Below are 17466 nucleotides of genomic sequence, written 5' to 3' on the forward strand. Positions count from 1 at the left end.
CAGAGAACTGCCTGCCTCTGCCTCTTCAATGTGGAATAAAGGTGTGTACTACCATCTCCCCTTTGAGTAATATATATTTTTTAAAGAGTTTGGGACTTAGTATGTTCTCTATGCTGGTCCTAAACTAAATTCAAGTATTCCTGAGTATCCGAGACTATAGGCATGTGTAGCATGCCTAGGAAAGTGATACATTTAATAAGAATTTAATTTTTCTTTTTACTTCTTTATCTAATTGTTATGCTTATTGTTAAGAGAAAATTCTTATATTATTTATAATATAAAATTATATTATATAAAATTATATTAAACTTACAAATATCTTTTCAGATATTTAAGCCAATAGGTTTTTTATTTCATTTTATTTTTTAAATGTTTTCTTTTTGGATGAAAGTTAGCTTGGGGGAGAGTGTAAGAAAGTAGTTTTGTATGAGCTAAAGTCTGTCATGACTGAGCAGATTACCTTATACTTACTATAGTGATATCATAGGTAGAAGGTGATAACTAAAAATCACTTGGGGTCATTTTACCTAAACGGGCTTCCTGTGGTGTGAAAGCACTGACTTATAGGAGACAAGTGGGTACTCAGAACCTAGCAAAACAAATTTTACCAGTTCTTCTGTGGTAGATTGGGAAGTGGAAAATTGGAGTTGCCATTAATTAAATATATATTTGTTTTAAAATCATACTCATATACTATTACAAAATTGAAATTTTAATATTATCATGAGAATATTACATTAATGTATACTTGCACAACACTGAGGATTGACACCAGGACCTTGTGAATACACTAAGGAAGAGCTATATCCATGTCCTTTATTATTCCTTTTTGTGATTTTTTATTTTTTGAGATTATAATGTAATTACATCATGTCCCCTGCTTTCCTTTCTTTTTTTTTTTTTCTTTTTTTTTTTTTTTTGGTTTTTCGAGACAGGGTTTCCCTGTAGTTTCTAGAGCCTGTCCTGGAACAAGCTCTTGTAGACCAGGCTGGCCTCGAACTCAGAGATCCGCCTGCCTCTGCCTCCCGAGTGCTGGGATTAAAGGCGTGCACCACCACGGCCCGGCTCTGCTTTCCTTTCTTTGTGCTTTTTTTTAATGACAGAGTCTAAGCTATGCAGCCTGACCTCACACTTGAGATCATTCTCCCTCTACCTCTTCAATAGCTGGGTTTACTGCATTGTCATGTTTGGTTTAAGTAGTATATTAGGTAGCCATCAAATACATAGTGAATTTTTTATTTTTAATAAGTATCTAATGTTTAAAGCCTGTTAAATTAATGAGAAATGTTAGTTCAGTATTTACTACCCAGAACACATCTGTAAATCCTATGTTTTAAATTCTGGTGGACAGAAGAGAGTGAAATGAGACTTCACACCAGATTCTGGGTATTTGTTAGGTTTGCCGTCTACCAGTTGGTTATTTGGAATGAATTTTTTTTTTATTTCATGTTAGTTTTATTCTTCTATTGATCAGTCATTTTCTATGCTTCTAACTTAGTCATTTTCTAATTTAGAATTGCCTCTGATAATAGTTGACATCTACTAAGTCTATATGTGATTAGCAGTATGTTAACAATTTTACTTACTTCTGAGCCAGGTGTGGTGGCACATACCTTTAGTTCAGCATTCAGGAATTAGAGGAAGGTGGCTCTCTGAATTCAGGACAGTCTGCTCCACATAGTTCTAAGACAGCCATTTTACATAAAGAGAACTTGGAAGGGGAGAGAGGAGAAAGAGAGAGGGAGGGGAAAAGGAAGGAAACAGAAAGAGAGAGAGAGACAGAGAGAGAAGAAAAGAAGAAAGGAAAGAAGGAATTTCACTTCTGTCACCTCCTATATTTTCATAATATAATGAGGATATTATCATTGTTATTTTCTGTTGTAGGAATCAAGACTCCAAGACACATATAAAAACAAGTAAGATAGTTGAGCCATAATCTGTTTATATGGGTTAGGATAGATAGGTAGGTAGGTAAATAGATAGATATTTAGTTAGAGTTAATACTCTGTGATTGCAACACTGAATTAATAATATTGAATTAATAATAATAATAGCAACAGCCTAAACACTTCATATCACACTTTTTGTAGCAAACATTGCTTTGAACCATTTTGTTAGTTTCCTTCATCCTCACCGCATCCTTATGGAGTACGTGAACTTATCTTCGTTCTCCAGATGATGAAAGTACAGCAAGGAGCGTTGGGAGACTGCACACAGCTAGCGGACGTTAGGAATTTGATGGACAGCCAAGCTCTGCCTTGTATGGTTGTGAATACTGTGTTCTTCCTCATCTGACAGCAAAGACAAAAAAACTGTATTGTGGGAAGCATTAAAGAAAATGTGTATATTAGGTAATGAGTTTTGAAATAGTTTTTAGAATGTGTTTGCTGTTCCTATTTAAAACAACTAAACAAGGTAGAGGAAATCTAAATGCTTATAAATACCATTTAAATGGTATAAAAACAAAGCATTAGTTTGTAGGTCTTTGAAGTATTTTTCATAGAAAATTTTAGCCTAAAATATGCATTTTTATTACACACAATAAATTATATCTAGTTACAATATTTTTTTATTGCATATTATATGCATGTATGTTTTGTCTGCAAGTACGTCTGTGTACCATGCGTGTGCCTAGTGCCCACGGAGGCCAAGGGAGTCAAGGATTCTCTGGGACTGGAGTTACAGATGGTTGTGAATTTCCATGTTGGTGCTGAGAATTAAATGCAGGTCCTCTGTAAGAGCAGCCAGTACTCTTAACCTTAGACATTCCTCCAACCCCCAATCACATCCATTCTCAGAAAACCCATCTTAATAAGTTATGTATAGTTATGCAAAGCTGCATAACCCAAGAAGAGTGGAATGAGGAGAGTTAGAAACAAATGTTAATCCTTGGTTATTAACGCACACTAGAGCTTGATTTGAAGAAGTAAAATTCTGTATCGTGTAGTGTTTCTTCCAGAGACGCAACTTATGTGCAGCTATATGGAAATTATTCAACTCAGGAATCTGAAGTTTGAGTACCTAATAAAAGAGTCCATTCCATTTATACAGCGATTGGCCAGGTTTAGCCGAGGCTGATGAGTTCATTAAGAGTTGAAAGGGAAAGTGTCAATCAGCTATTCTCATTTTAGGATTGTATGAATATTGTCCCATTTTATGAGTGTGCTTGAATAATTTTGTAGTAGATGACTCTAAGAAAGAAATTGTGACTGGTTTAGGTTGTCTGGAGGCTTCTTGCTGGGGAGAGTTTGGCAGGCTGGTATATAAATGTTAAGGAAATATTTCTGCACGGTTCCCTCTCTTCCTTGCTTCTGTTCACTACATTCCTATAGTAATAGTGTATGAATGTGTGTAACTGTCCTTTTCATTTTCTTCAAAAAGAATTTTGTTGGGTTTTTTTGTAGGGGAGGGGTCTGGGGTTTCCCATGAAGCCCAGAAGAGGGTGTTATATCTCCTAGAGCTAGAGTTACAGGAAGTTATGAGCCATCGAACATGGGTTCCGGGAATTGAACTCAGGTCCTTTAGGAGAGCAGTATACTTGCTCATAAACATAACCCCCCCCTTTTCCCTCAGGACAGGGTCTCACTAGGTAGCCTTGGCTGGCCTGGAACTTGCAATGTAGACCAGGCTGACCTTGAACTCAGATCCACCTGCCTCTGCCTCCCTGGCATGGGTATAATGACGTATGCCACCATACCCTTTATTCCTTCCTTACCTTAGAGGAAAAATAAATAGCAGCATATTTTATAAAATGTTCTGAGAGCACCAGATCTAGCTCTGCCTGTGTTCTTGATCACTCCAGGCGTAAGTCTCAGTTACAGCAACCTTAAAACAATAGTGTCTTTATTATCAATGGGATGAAAATCTCAATTGCATAACTAAAGGACAAAGTCATTTGTCTGGACAAATGACTAACAACTATAAATTTACTCAAGAGTAAAAAACTAGACAGATGTAAAGTCTCATTCTTGATATTTTCCAGGGTAAAGTTCTATGGTTTTACTGGAATGCTGTTCTGTAAAATGTCTCCTCTAAGACCCTTGTACAGTACTGAGGTGCTGGCATTGTTATAGGCCTGCTTTGGTGGTGCGCACCTTTAGTTCCAGCACTTGGGAGGCAGAGGAAGGCTGATCTCTGTGAGTTCAGCTCCAGCCTGGTATACAGAGTGAATTCTCAGCTAACCAAGGCTCCAAGGTGAGACACTGATGGGAGAGAGAGGGAGAGAGGGGGAGAGTACATTATTATAGATTATTAGTTCATTCCTAGTAGCTGCTTATATTAAAGATGGAGTCCAAAAAATAGAATAGAACTAAAGTGATTTTTATAATTTGGGATGCCAGCTTTGTCTTTACACTTTTATTTAAAAATAATAATTAATCATGTAAGTCAAGATTTCTCACAGGTTAGAACTTAGAGGTTAGAACTTAAAATGAAGTGTAAGCACTGAGCTTTTTCGGTTCCCTTGACTCTTGGGGCATGCTCTCTCCTTTCTGCTCCAGTAGTTTATTGAAATGCTGTTATGTTTTCTGGTTATAAGCTAGACCAGAGGTTCTGTGGGATTCTTTCAGTAAGTGCTCCACTATCTTCAAAAGTAAAGAGAAGGTATGTTCTTCAAGTTAAGACCCTGCATGGGCCTGTGCATCCCGTGTTTATTCCCTGTGTATTCTCATGTTTCCACAAGCTGTTCATGAAATCAAATGGGAAGTTTTAAAGTTCTGTTGGAGTTTGTCCTTGGTTATCCTTTCACTCTTTGGGGAAGGGCTTTGAATAGTCTCTGCAGTTTCTGTGGCTTAGGACTCACTATATGTACCAGGTTGAACTCAAATTTAGAGCAATTCACTTGTCTTTGCCTCTTGAATGCTGGGGTTACAGATGTATGTAGCCATGCCCAGCCAAGTTTTTCTTTTTGAAAGATGGTCTCATTCTATAGGCCAGCTGGCCTGTTTTTAACTGTAGAACACAGGCTGGCCCTGAAATCTTGAAAGCCCTCCTGTCTTTGCCTCCTAAGTGCTGGGATTACAGGTGTGAGCACCATGCCCACCTTTATTTGCCATTTTGAAAAAGACATTATATATTGTAGAATACCCTATAAATTTTAAGGTGAAATTATTGTCCATTACTAAGAAATAACTTCTTTGCAAGATCAGTTAAGAATAAAAGCTGAATTTATCATAAAATATTGAAGCAGTGTTAAAAATGTCAAAGTATAGTACACTGCCGCCTTGCCAAGAACTCAGCAGCATCTGCCTGAGCAGCTGTGCAGAGCCTTGAGCCCTTTCATCTTTCCTACACTTTAGCCGCTGCTAATCCTTCTGGTGTTCAAGCAACTAAAAAGTAAATCATGGGTATTTTTAAGTAAGGTACCAGTTTATTATGTATGTCATTGCATGTTAATAGCTTTTGATTCCTTAATGAAAGGGTATGGTTTTCAGTGTGTTTGATTTCCCTCTAAATCTGAAGGAGTCATGTATACCATGCTAGAAATTAATAATGTTGCTTTGAAGTTTAAAGGAGAACCTAACATGAATAAAATTATGACAAGAACAACCTAACTTAAGTTCTTTTAAATTTTAGGCAATGTCATATTTTTTACTGGTTTCAGAGACTTTTTCAAATGTTTTAAACACAATTTTCAGATAACAATAATGAAAGGCTGAGCCCCAAGCCAGGGACAGGTGAACCAGTTTTAAGTTTGCACTACAGCACAGAAGGAACAACTACAAGCACAATAAAACTGAACTTTACAGATGAATGGTAAGTTAACATGTTTGTGAAGACGTTCTTAGCTGTTTTGTAGAGTTATACTAGATCTGCTTTTTCTGTACTTTATGTTTTGTTTTTGCTGTACTGTATTGGTTGTGAAACTGTAGTCTGCCTTAAATTCCTTGAAGAGCTTGTAAATACACAGAATAGCGCTCTGCGGAGAGAGCTCATTCTCAGTGGATCAGAGCCCTTGTTGTGCAAGCATGAGGACACGAGTTGGAGCCCCTAGCAGCCGTATAAAAAGCTGAGCACGGCTGCACATGCTTGTATATGCCTGTAACCCTAGCACTGGGAGGCAGAGACTGACGATCCCTTGAGCTCACCAAGGAGCTTCCTGTTCAGTGAGAGACTGTCTCAAGCCAGTAGCTGGACAGTGACAGAGAAAGGCTCCTAATCTCTTCTTCTAGCACATGTGTGTGTTACACACACACACACACCTATGTACACACAAAACAAAATGAATCAAACTAAAAAAAAAAAACCCTACAGGTCAATAAGTCCCACCTATTGATTGGGTGTGAAGCCAGGCCCAAGAATTTACATTTCTAAAAATGTAGCTAATTGTATTTGTAATCCTGGGATGTTTGTTTTGATAAAAAACACAAACAATAATATAGTCACCTACATTAAAGTATTTTAGTCTTTGTTCTCTCTCTCTCTATATATATATATGTATATATATATATACATACATATATATGTGTGTGTATGCGTGAATATATAATGCATGATTTTTGTTTTGCATTTTAGAACATAATTTTAATTGTGCTGAGTATACCCCATTCTGCATTTATTAAACTTAACTTTATAGCAAGCATTATTAACTATAACTAAACATTATTTTCCTTTGGTTACTTGTACTAATTGTTATTTTACTAGTCCATCCAGTTGGGATGTTCTAGATTACTTATTTATTCTCTTTTAATTGAAAAATGAACTTATCATTTTTAGCCCATTGAGGGAAAAGTTTTTCTTTTTCAAACTTTTTCTACTTTCTTCATTATATCTGTGAGATATATTTCCAGAGGTAACTATATTTAGATCAAAAGATACTGCCAATTTTTTTAAAGGGCTTTCTCTTTTTATATTTTAGTAAGTTTAGGAACAAACATATTTTATTCTTCTGTTTAATATATTTTTAATCATGATTTTTAAATAACTTTACTTGTTATTTAATTTATTATTAGAAAAGTTGGACTTTTATACTCATCTAATGCTATATATGTTGTCTTTAATAACATTTCCGATTTTGTTCATATATTTATTTAGCTGATTCTTACATTTAAAAAACCAATTTATGTAAATATTTTATTTTTTCTCACTGTCTAGAGGTCTTTTGGTTGAGCATTATCCAAATATTTTTATTTAACTTTCTTTAATTTGCAATTTATAAATGTTTGGTGACAATAGGGTATTTCTAAATATATAATTATGAGCTGGAATAATTATATAAAGCATTATATAGTATTTATATCAATTATTTATAATAACATGTAATTATGACTAATATATTAATATATTAAATCATGTTAATATATTAAATTTATACAAATACATCATATACTGTTATATTAATATAAGGTATATTATGTGCAAATTATATATCACATGTTAATATATTATTAACATATAATTATGTTGTATGATTGATTAATATGTGATTATATGTTAATTTATTCAGTTCACTGGCCTCCATATGTGTTTATGTTTGAATGTATTTTACAACAAAACCTGATTAAATAGGATTTCAAATGTTGTTGAAGAAACTTCTATGTGCCAAGGGTGGTGCTAGACATTGAAAATGCATAAGAAAAAAATAGTTTTTAAAAAAAAATCTGTGCCCTCTGGAACTTACATTCTAGGTGGAGGAAGCGGACAATAAGTACACTAAATAAGTATAGAGTGTAGCATTTGGAAGGCACTAAATTCTATGGAAGAAAATAGAGCAGGTAAGGACAATCGGGAAACCTAGGGAAGGTCTGTCATCAGTGAGAAGAGGGCCTGCATGTAGGGGAAGGACGTTTGAGGCAGAGAGACATCCTGCCCAACATTTGAGCAAGTCAGGTCTGGGTGTTCAGGGATCTTTTTGTAAGTTCGTGTATGTGAAGTGGAATGAACAGAGGAGAGACAAAGGAGCAACAGATAAGGTCAGCCAGGAAAATGAAGAGGGTGTTTAAAAACATAAAGGATACTTTTGGTTCTTGTGTTCACATTGTACCATAGTAGAAGTCAATGCCTGTTAAAAGACTCTGGCCATAAGCAGAGTAAGCATTAGCTATGGGCTGTGCCAGCAGAGATTGTCAAGAATCCAATTGTAGGTCTGTGTTTGAAGATTAAGTCAGTGGAGTTTCTTGATGACCCCAAGTGTTTTACTATAGCATTTGAAGCATGATGTCTGGGCTCTGTTCCATGATATAAAATTTAACATGAGGTTCTCGTATTTATTATTTGCTCCCTATCTTTTCCACTCTCACCTTTCTATACAAGACTGCCTTCTTAGGAAGAATGTCTTCAGACAATTCTAAGTTTGATTCTCTTTTTTCCTTGAATGCTAATTTCACTTAAAAATTACCATATATTGTCATTCATTAGTTTATCAAATACTACCATTTTTATTTTTTAAAATATTCAGCTTATACTGTTGAGAATAAGGCAGAACATTATAAACTATACATAATTCCTTTATTTTAGTATGTGTGTTGCTTTTTGTTCTTAGTTTCTTTAAAGACAGTGAGGCAGTCGAGTACACTACAAAGTTGGGCTCCAACTTGACAGCCTGAGAAATCTCCCTAAATCTGCTTTCTAAAATGGAAATGGGCATTTTAAAAAAAAACAAACAACCTATTTCTAAGGTTTGTTGTAAAGATTTAACAGGATTTTTGTAGAGAAAGTACCTTAACCTTAGCACACTTTGCATATAATAAGCCTCACATCGCTGTGCTCTCCAGCCTTTCTTGTTGACCTATGAGAGCCATGGTAGAAGCAGGTGGGGGTGACCGCATTTGTTTTACACCTTCACTTTGTTTCCCAGGTTCGCTGTTTGTTTTCCAGTTTATTCACAGGATATAAGGTTTCTGCCTGTAATCTTCATGCTTTAAAAAGCCTGTTCTTCCCAGAGTTAGGGAAAACCTTCTCTCATCTAGTCTAGTTTTATAGTAAAAATACCTACTTATTAATTCGGGATTTTTTTTCTAGCAAGTGTGATGCTGAGTTATAGCATTGGCTCTCCACATGATGTCCCTTTGTCCCAGTGCTGTTTGCTGTGCAGGCTTCTCATTTCACTGTGGTCTAGAATGCTGTAGTCACCCTGCTGAGTGTGCTCACTTGAGTAGTGTAACTTTTCCATTAGTGGATCTTTTCCTATGTTAGTACCATAATATTTTAATCGTCATAACTATTGTACTCTAGCATTGTATTTATAGCTTTCTCAGTGAGGGAAAAATTGTAGCATATTTGGCTTTATTTACCTTAGTGGCTTTGCATTCTTTCCTGGTTAGAAAGACATTCTCAGGGGCTTGAAAGACAGACAGCTCATCAGTCAAGGACATTTACTGTTTTTCCAGAGGACCTGGGTTTGGTTCTTAGCACTCATTTGGTGGCTCACAAAAATCTGTAACTCCATATCCAAAGGATCAGATGCACTCTTCTGGTTGTTATGTGGTAGGTACATAGACATACATGCAGGCAAAATAACCATATATTAAAAATAAGGAGGAAGAAAGAAAAAGATACGTGTTCTTTAAAGAAAAAAGAAACAGCATAAAATATTTAACTGAAATAATCCTATTGTGACAACACTTTAGGCTGGTTCACAATCCTCCTGATATTTTTTTCTGCAAAAATACCCATGTAGGTACATATTATTCTTTAAAATAATATCATATTTTATCTATATTTTAAAAAATATGAAATTGACTCTTGTAATTTGCTTAAAAGGAATTTTGCAAAATCTTTGGCAAAAGTCCCTAGTAATTTGCCTTTTTACATTTGTTTGTTTTCTGCATGTGTATATATGTGTATATATATGTATATATGTGTATATATGTGTGGGTGTCCATTATGGCACAGATGTGGAAGCCTGAAGACACCTGGGAGGTGTCTTCATTCTAGTGGGTTCCAGCCATCAAACTCTGGGCATCAGAATTGACAACAAGCACCTCATCCATAGAGCCATCTCACTGGCTCTAAATTTGATTTTCTTTTATCTCAGATTGTTATACAGATGTCATACATCTTCCTTTTTCCTTATCAACCCTCCCCTTATACATATGCATGATTTCCTATGGAATACATACTAAAAATTATTTTTTATTTTATTGCTATAGCCAGAAATGCTAATGAGACTATGGCCATTATCAGATGGGTATTAAAACTGAAATAGAAAATATAATCTCTTTTTACCAAATTGTAATGCTCTGTAAACACACACACACACACACACACACACACACCAGGACTGACAATGTTTCACTGGGGGCTTCCATTCATCTCAATTTTTAAACATATACAACATTAGAGTATAAGAGGGAGGTATGATTAAATTCTATAAAATCATTAATTCTGTAGATAGAAAGGAAGACAACATAATTCACTTAAAATTCAGTGGAAACTGGGACTGAAGGTGTGACATATTAACATGTATGAAGTCCTATGTTTGATTCTACACACATGCACATACACACACACAGTCTCATTAAGGGGCATGTAGAAGTGTGTAGCAGACAAGAAACATCAAAATAGTGAATTAAAGTGCCCTCATTTTAAAATCTTTCTAAGATGATGTGTGCTGGAAGCCATCATGATTTCTTTTTTTTTTAATGACTTTTCAAGTACTTATGTTCTGAATTTTATAATACGCTTTCAAGTTGTAAAATATAAAGTTAAATCGAAATTCTTTTGTTAACTTTTGGTAGAATCACGTATCTTCTTGTAATACAGGAGCAGTACAACCTCAAGTTCCAGAGGAAATGGGAACCATTGCAAATCTGAGGGTCAGGAGGAACCCTCGGTCCCACAGAGTTCTACACAAGCCCCTGAAGGAGACAGTGAAACAGGTTAGGTTATTTTTTTTCTCTAAGCAGAAACCTCGGTGCTGAATAGCCACCTTTTCTTTTCTACTCCCCAACAGTGGTTCATTTTTGTTTGTTCTCTGTAGAGTGAGATTTTGTTTTACTTTTAAAATGTATTGTGTGGGGAAATGCCTGTGGAGGTCAGAGGACAACTTTGTGAAGTCTGCTCCCTCCTTTCACCTTGGCTTGGGTTCTAGAGATCAAGTTCAGGTTTCCAGGCTTGCATTTAGCAAGTTTCTTCACCCTCTGAACCATTTTGTCAGGCTCTGGTGTGAGATTTTATTTGAATGTTAAAGGTTTCTGTCACCCAGACAGAATTCAAAGCCATTTATTTAAAGGAATGTTGGGATGTTATGGTTATATTTATTTTTCTCTTTAAAGCTATATTTAATGATGATGAGATTTTATTTGAATGTTAAATGTTTCTATCACCCGGACAGAATTAAGGGCCATTTATTTAAAGGAATGTTGGGATGTTATGTTTATTTTTCTTTAAAAACTAGATTTTTGATAATTTTGTTTAACTCTAGGAGCTCCTGAAGAACTATCAGAGAAAGGAACATTTTCAGAAAACCTCACTCAAAACCAGATAGATATAGGTGAGTTGTCTCTCTGTCTTTAGGGAATTGGCTCATAGACAAATCTAAACAGTGTTAATCTATATAAATCTCTCCAGAGGAAAAGGTCACTTCCAAACGATGACTGTGCCAATTTCCTGTCTTTTAAGGGAATCAGACTTAATATTAGAACATGTCAGTTCCTATGTTAAGTATGTAATGATAAACACATGACTAACTTATACACGACTTTGTTCTCTGACAGCACAAGCTACTAACCTCCCAGCTGAGCCATTGGATCCTAATTTGGGAGAAAGGAATGACCCAACTCCTGACAGCCCGTGTGGGGTTCCAGAAGTTACTTTGTCTGAAACAGGCAAGGAGGCTTTCGAGCAGACTGGCACTGAGAGTGCCACCAGTCAGACTAGCACCAATCCTGAGCTCCCATCTCAAACAGAAGCCATCGAGCCTTTAGCTCACGAAGACACATCAACCAGGGACTCTGCTCTCCAAGACACAGATGACAGTGATGATGACCCAGTCCTGATCCCCGGTGCAAGATATCGAGCAGGACCTGGTGATAGGTTGGTATGTTTTTAATTAGCATAGGCTATAAAATATGTAATTCACAAGAGCTTGTTTGAAGCCAAATGAGAGGCTCTTCATTTTTACAGTTGTTTCAAGAGGTGTCACAATCATATATAACACATAGAAATTTTAAACTGCAAATGATTCTACATATTCTTTGAGCAAACTATATGAAGAAGTGAACAGAAAGTGTCTGTGCTCATTATCTTCTGCCACTGAGGCTTATGCCTCAATGTATGGATCAAGAGAAGGGATGTTGAGAATGACTGCCGGGATGATTATAAGGTGGAGGTGACATTTAGTGTTGTCAGATTGTCCTGTAGAGATTATGACTCTTGGTTTTTGTTTGTTTGTTTGTTTATTGAAATGGGAGTTGCACTGGGTAGCCCTGGCTGGCCTGGAACTTGGTCTGTAGACCAGGCTGACCTCAAACACAGAGATCCATTTGCCTCTGCCTCCCAAGTGCTGGGATTAAAGGTATGCACCACTAAGCCTGTTTTTTATTTTATTTTTGTTTGTTTGGTTGGTTTTTGCATTTTGAGACAGGCTTTCTCTGTGTAGCCTTGTCTGTCCTGGAACTCACTCTATAGATCAGGCTGGCCTTCAGGCTAGCCTTAAACTCTCAGAGATTCACCACCTGTTTTTATTTTAATGTTACTTTTTTTTCTTTTTTGTTCTCTCTGGTAGTATGAGTGTTCTCTTTTGAGGAATACTATGTTTTTCTGTTTTCTAATAATGTAATAACTCAATTAGGAAAATGAAAAAGTACAATGGGTAATAAATATTGTAGCAATACTAGAGAATTGAATTGTTACTATATTTGTATGAAATTTTTCCATTCTTTGATTATATGAACAGAAGGAAGCATTTTCTTTTCGGAGGTAAAATACCTTTTAATATCTTTTAAAATCACTAGGCCTGGTGATGCAGGCCTGTAATCACAGCTACTTGGGAGGTTGCAACAAGAGGATCACAAGTTCCAGGTCTGTCTATGAAGCTTAGTGAGGCTGTCACAAAATAGAAGTCAAAGAAAAGAGGTGGGAATTACACTCACTTGCTAGCATGTGGGAGGCCCATGTTCACTCTCTGGTACCCAAGGAAGGATAGTGTGTTGTATCCCATATATATGGGAAACTACCTGTATGATTAGTACCCTCTTACCTCATTGTTCCAGAAAATCCAGTTTTATTGTTGAAGTCCTAATTCACACAGGAATGAAGTTCTGTTTGGACCATTTCAGATACTTATATGTTGAACAGACTTTTATCAAACAGTCAGTTTACATTTTTGACATAATTAACAAGTTTATATATTATACATATATAATGAGAAGATTAGTATACCATTAAAACTTACAATCTAGCTAGGCATGGTAGCTCATACCCGCAATCTGAGTACTTGGAAGGCTGAGGCAGAAGAATTTCTGTTTGAGTTTAAGATCAGCTTTTAACTAAATAAAGCATTACATAGTAACCTGGAATAAAGAATGAAATACATTTAAAAATCAAAAACAAAACAGTAACAATGCTGTCAAATTATTAAGAACATTATTACTTGGGTTTGAATCCACCACCTCCTAACAATATTTTCCCATACACAGTACTTATTGATTCAAAGGCTTGGTTTCCTTTATATATCAAGTGGGGTTATGAAAATGAGTCAATCGCAGGACCTGGCACACATTGAAAATACTGATAATGTCATTAGTAACCAATGTATTTTCTGTGTAAGACTACCTAATCCTGAAAAACAATTGCAGTAAGATTGGCTCTGTCAGCTGCAGCTCAGTGAAACTGCCTCTGCTAACCATGGAAAGAGATGTTCCTTCCGTCAGCTCTGAAAAATGTTTACTTTGCTAGGGCACTTTTCAAATAATCTTTCCTTATATTCCTACTTAAAGATTAATAAAATGACTTCCACCTGTTAATTATCAATCTCCCATGGTTTTTGATTGATCATTGTTTTGTTTTGAAATAGAATGTTACTATTAGTCCTAGCTGGCTCTGTAACTCAAGCTGACCTTGACCTCTCAATCCAAATGCCAAGGTTACAGGCGTGTCACACCATCCTCTGGCTCAGGATACACATACACACACACACACACACACACACACACACACACACACACACAAAGATAACTTTGTTCTATTCCTTACAAGGTCTTTACTACTTAATGTATACAGGTAAAGTTACCAAGCATAGCACAAGTCGAAAATCAAACTGCTGATTTCTAAAACATCACCATTTTTATAATATTTAGGTGATTGCTTATTCTCCAAAGGTTTCATCTGCCATGAAGTTGGTACCTGATAACTTGATTAACCTAGAAAACTCAGATGTTGAATTAGATTAGTCAAATATTTAGAAGGTTGATATTTATGGATAGCAGCGTGGAACTGCCTCCTCTTTATGCATGAGCTTAAATTAAACTTTTAAAGACCGGATATTATTTAACAATCTGTGTAGTCAGGTTCCTTGACCTAAGTTTGGCCTGTATATTACTTACCTTTTATAGGACATAAATTTATAGGCTAGCAACAGAAGTAATAATAAAATTCTTAATCTTCAGGAAACTTAAAATTTTATTGCAGAAGAAAATATATAAGCCATTCAAAGCAAGAGAAAAGTAGGTATCTGAAGCTAAGTAAAATGTCGCCTGTGTAAATACACCCAGCTGAGGTGACACTCTTTCAGCGTCATAACCGGTTCCCTTGAGACTTGCCCTGTCTTTCCCCAGGTTTGTTGTTGTTTTCATTTGTTTGTTTGTTTATTTGGATATGCTTTTTGTTGCCTCATTTTGTAGGCCTTGAATTCAAAGTAATCTTCTGCTTTAGCCTCTGAAGTAATGGTATTACAGGCATGAGGCACATCTAGCCTCTCCTCCTAGCTCTTTACCAGAAGCTTGTAAGTGATAAAAACAAGGCTCTGGAATCTGGTCTTTCTGTGGTGTCTAGCTTCCCTAGCTCCACTTGCTGTGTAACTAGGGTAAAGAGTGTGCCTGCTGTGTCTGCCCTCTGCATCATGCTGAGGCTGCTGCCATCTTGTTACTGCCTTGTGATGGACCATTTGCCATGGCCTCAGGCCCAGTTTGTTGCTTCTAAATTTGGAGGTAAATAATAGATTGACTTATATTTTAAAAGAAGCAAGTGTTAAGAGAATTGACTTGTAAGAACCCAAATCATTTCCGATCTTGTAAAAGTAGCAATATTTGGGCTACTTTCTGTTTCTGAAGAGGCAAAGGTACATGCTACACATTGATGAAACACCCAGCTAGCAGATCACAATCTTAGTCACTCTGTTGCCATTTGACCACTCTAGGCCCAGTCTAGAAGTGCAGTGTGCCGTCAGTGTGCCCCAGAACAGTTTCTTGCTGCCATTTAAAAAGCCCAGTCAATTAATTTAGTTAGGGTAGAGAAATGGTCCTCATAGTAAGAATGGTAAAAGTCGAATAGTTAAAAAGTTAAATGTACAGTTAGTTAAATTTTTATTTAAATTTCTCCAAAAAGCTATATAGTATATGTCACAATTTTGCCCTGATTTTAATTTTAATTTTATTGTTTTCTAAATTTAAACTTTTAAATGAAGCCTTAAAAGTTTCATATAGTTAAGCCCTTGATTTATATTTAATTTAAGATACCAAACAGCTCTTGTACTACAGAGTAATGATTTCCATAATTCAACTGCTTGCATTCTTTTTGCATTTTTGAACTTGCTGTGTATTTGAAGGTGGCGTTTAATTCCTGATCCTCCTGCCCCCACCACCAGGGTGGGATTACAAGCAGGGCCACCATACTTGACTATTAGCATTCTTCAAGTTCTGTTAAGTACTAAGCCAGTTTGCATTTTGAAGCTGAAATGAAGCATGATAAGTCAATGCCTTGGAAAATAAAGGCCGTAGCAGCAACGTTGATATTTTAAATGTGAATGCTTTTCTCTAACTATAGCAAGTCTGTGTAAAAACAGCTGGAACTCTATAATAGAGGTATTTGAACTTTTTTTCCCAAAGGGCAAGATGATAAATATTTTAGGCTTTGCTAGCCACGAGGTAAAGTGGAAACTATTACATAGGCACTTATATAGCTATTTAAAATGTAACCATTTGAAAATGAGAAAACTGTCCTTAGCTTAAAGGTCATAAAAATAACTGACCAAAATTTAACATAAAAGCAGTTTGCTGGTGCCTGCTTTATAACAAATAGTCACAGAGAGAACCTGGCTATATCTCTTAATGTCTTTACTGGCAGAAATCCAGATTTTAAAAGAAATGGATCCTCTTTTTCTAGGATAAAAGCATAAACCATTAAATATAAAATAAACTGGTAAAAATACATTGTGTTCACTAATGGTGGTATTAAAAACAAGTAAAATTGGTATGTTTATTCCTTCACTAATTTCATATACTGGATTTGTGAACATCAGAATGTATCCTGGGAATGAGAAAGTGCCTGGCTTTTCTTTCTTTTCTTTTGAAGACAGGATCTCATTGTGTGCAGCCCTGGCTGACCTGGAACTCACTCTGTAGCCCTGGCTGGCCTTGAACTCTGCTCCTGCCTCCAGAGTGCTGGGATTAAAGACATGCAGCACCACACCCAGCAAGCTTTTTTCTTGTAATTTTCTTGTAAGCTCCTCTCACAGTGCCAGCTTCATCATGGAGTAAATGGAATGATGACTTTTTTTTTCTTGATAAATCAAAGAAGAAAACAAAATTACTCTGAAAAAGACAAGCAAATAAGACTGTGAAGCTCTTAGTGCACTGAATCGCTAAATTGTTAAAGTTCTAATGACTTCTTCCTAATGATTTAAAGTATTCAGCCCATATTGCTCCATTAATTATTTTTACCTTTTTATTGTTCTTATTGAGCTATACATTGTTCTCCACTCTCCTCCCTTCCTCCCCTCTTGCCTTCTACCGTGCCATTATTTCTAAAGTATATATCATATGCAGAGAAATTTTGGTCCATCCAGTCTTTCCAGACTCTGTGGAGCCAGAATTCTTCATACTATTAAAAGAGATGCTGGCATACCAGCATTTCTTCACTCATTATTTCTGATTCATTTAATGATTCCACTTGCTTTATTAAAGAAAATTGCAGACGAAATCATCAAAGAGAAAACCTAAGTTCCTAGGGAGTTAAAAGCCCTGGTACTCCATTTGCTTGTTCCTGTTTTGTGGTTTAGAGTCAGCTTCATGGCTTATTTCCCAAAGTGTAGTTCAGCCCTGAGGTTCTGCAACTGGAGGTGTTCAAAGTCAGTCCTGCCCCACATTATGGCAGGATTAGGGCTGACTTACTGGGAAGGAAAAGAGATTCACTGCAGTCTTCCTTCTGATCTTATTCAGTGTGTATATGTTTCCTTGATTTCTTCCCGCACATTCGTCACTTCAGGGGCGACCACAGAGGGGAACAAGATCCTGTAGATGGAGATGACTGGTGACGAAAGTGGTGACTGTGATGCTGTGCATATTTGAAGTCTTCCTAAGTGACATTAGT

At 36.2% G+C, this 17466-nt stretch overlaps 1 protein-coding gene across 1 annotated transcript in view; it reads left to right on the forward strand.

Moving 5' to 3' along the window:
• The window catches only part of Dcaf6 (DDB1 and CUL4 associated factor 6), a 110622-nt gene that overhangs the window by 76154 nt on the left and 17002 nt on the right, over positions 1-17466 (forward strand). The window contains 4 exon segments of the mRNA XM_038348772.1: positions 5637-5754; positions 10702-10817; positions 11363-11431; positions 11655-11973. Coding sequence (XP_038204700.1) covers positions 5637-5754; positions 10702-10817; positions 11363-11431; positions 11655-11973 — 622 coding nt within the window.

This window comes from Arvicola amphibius, chromosome 12 (assembly GCF_903992535.2).
Source record: "Arvicola amphibius chromosome 12, mArvAmp1.2, whole genome shotgun sequence".
Lineage (NCBI taxonomy): Eukaryota > Metazoa > Chordata > Mammalia > Rodentia > Cricetidae > Arvicola > Arvicola amphibius.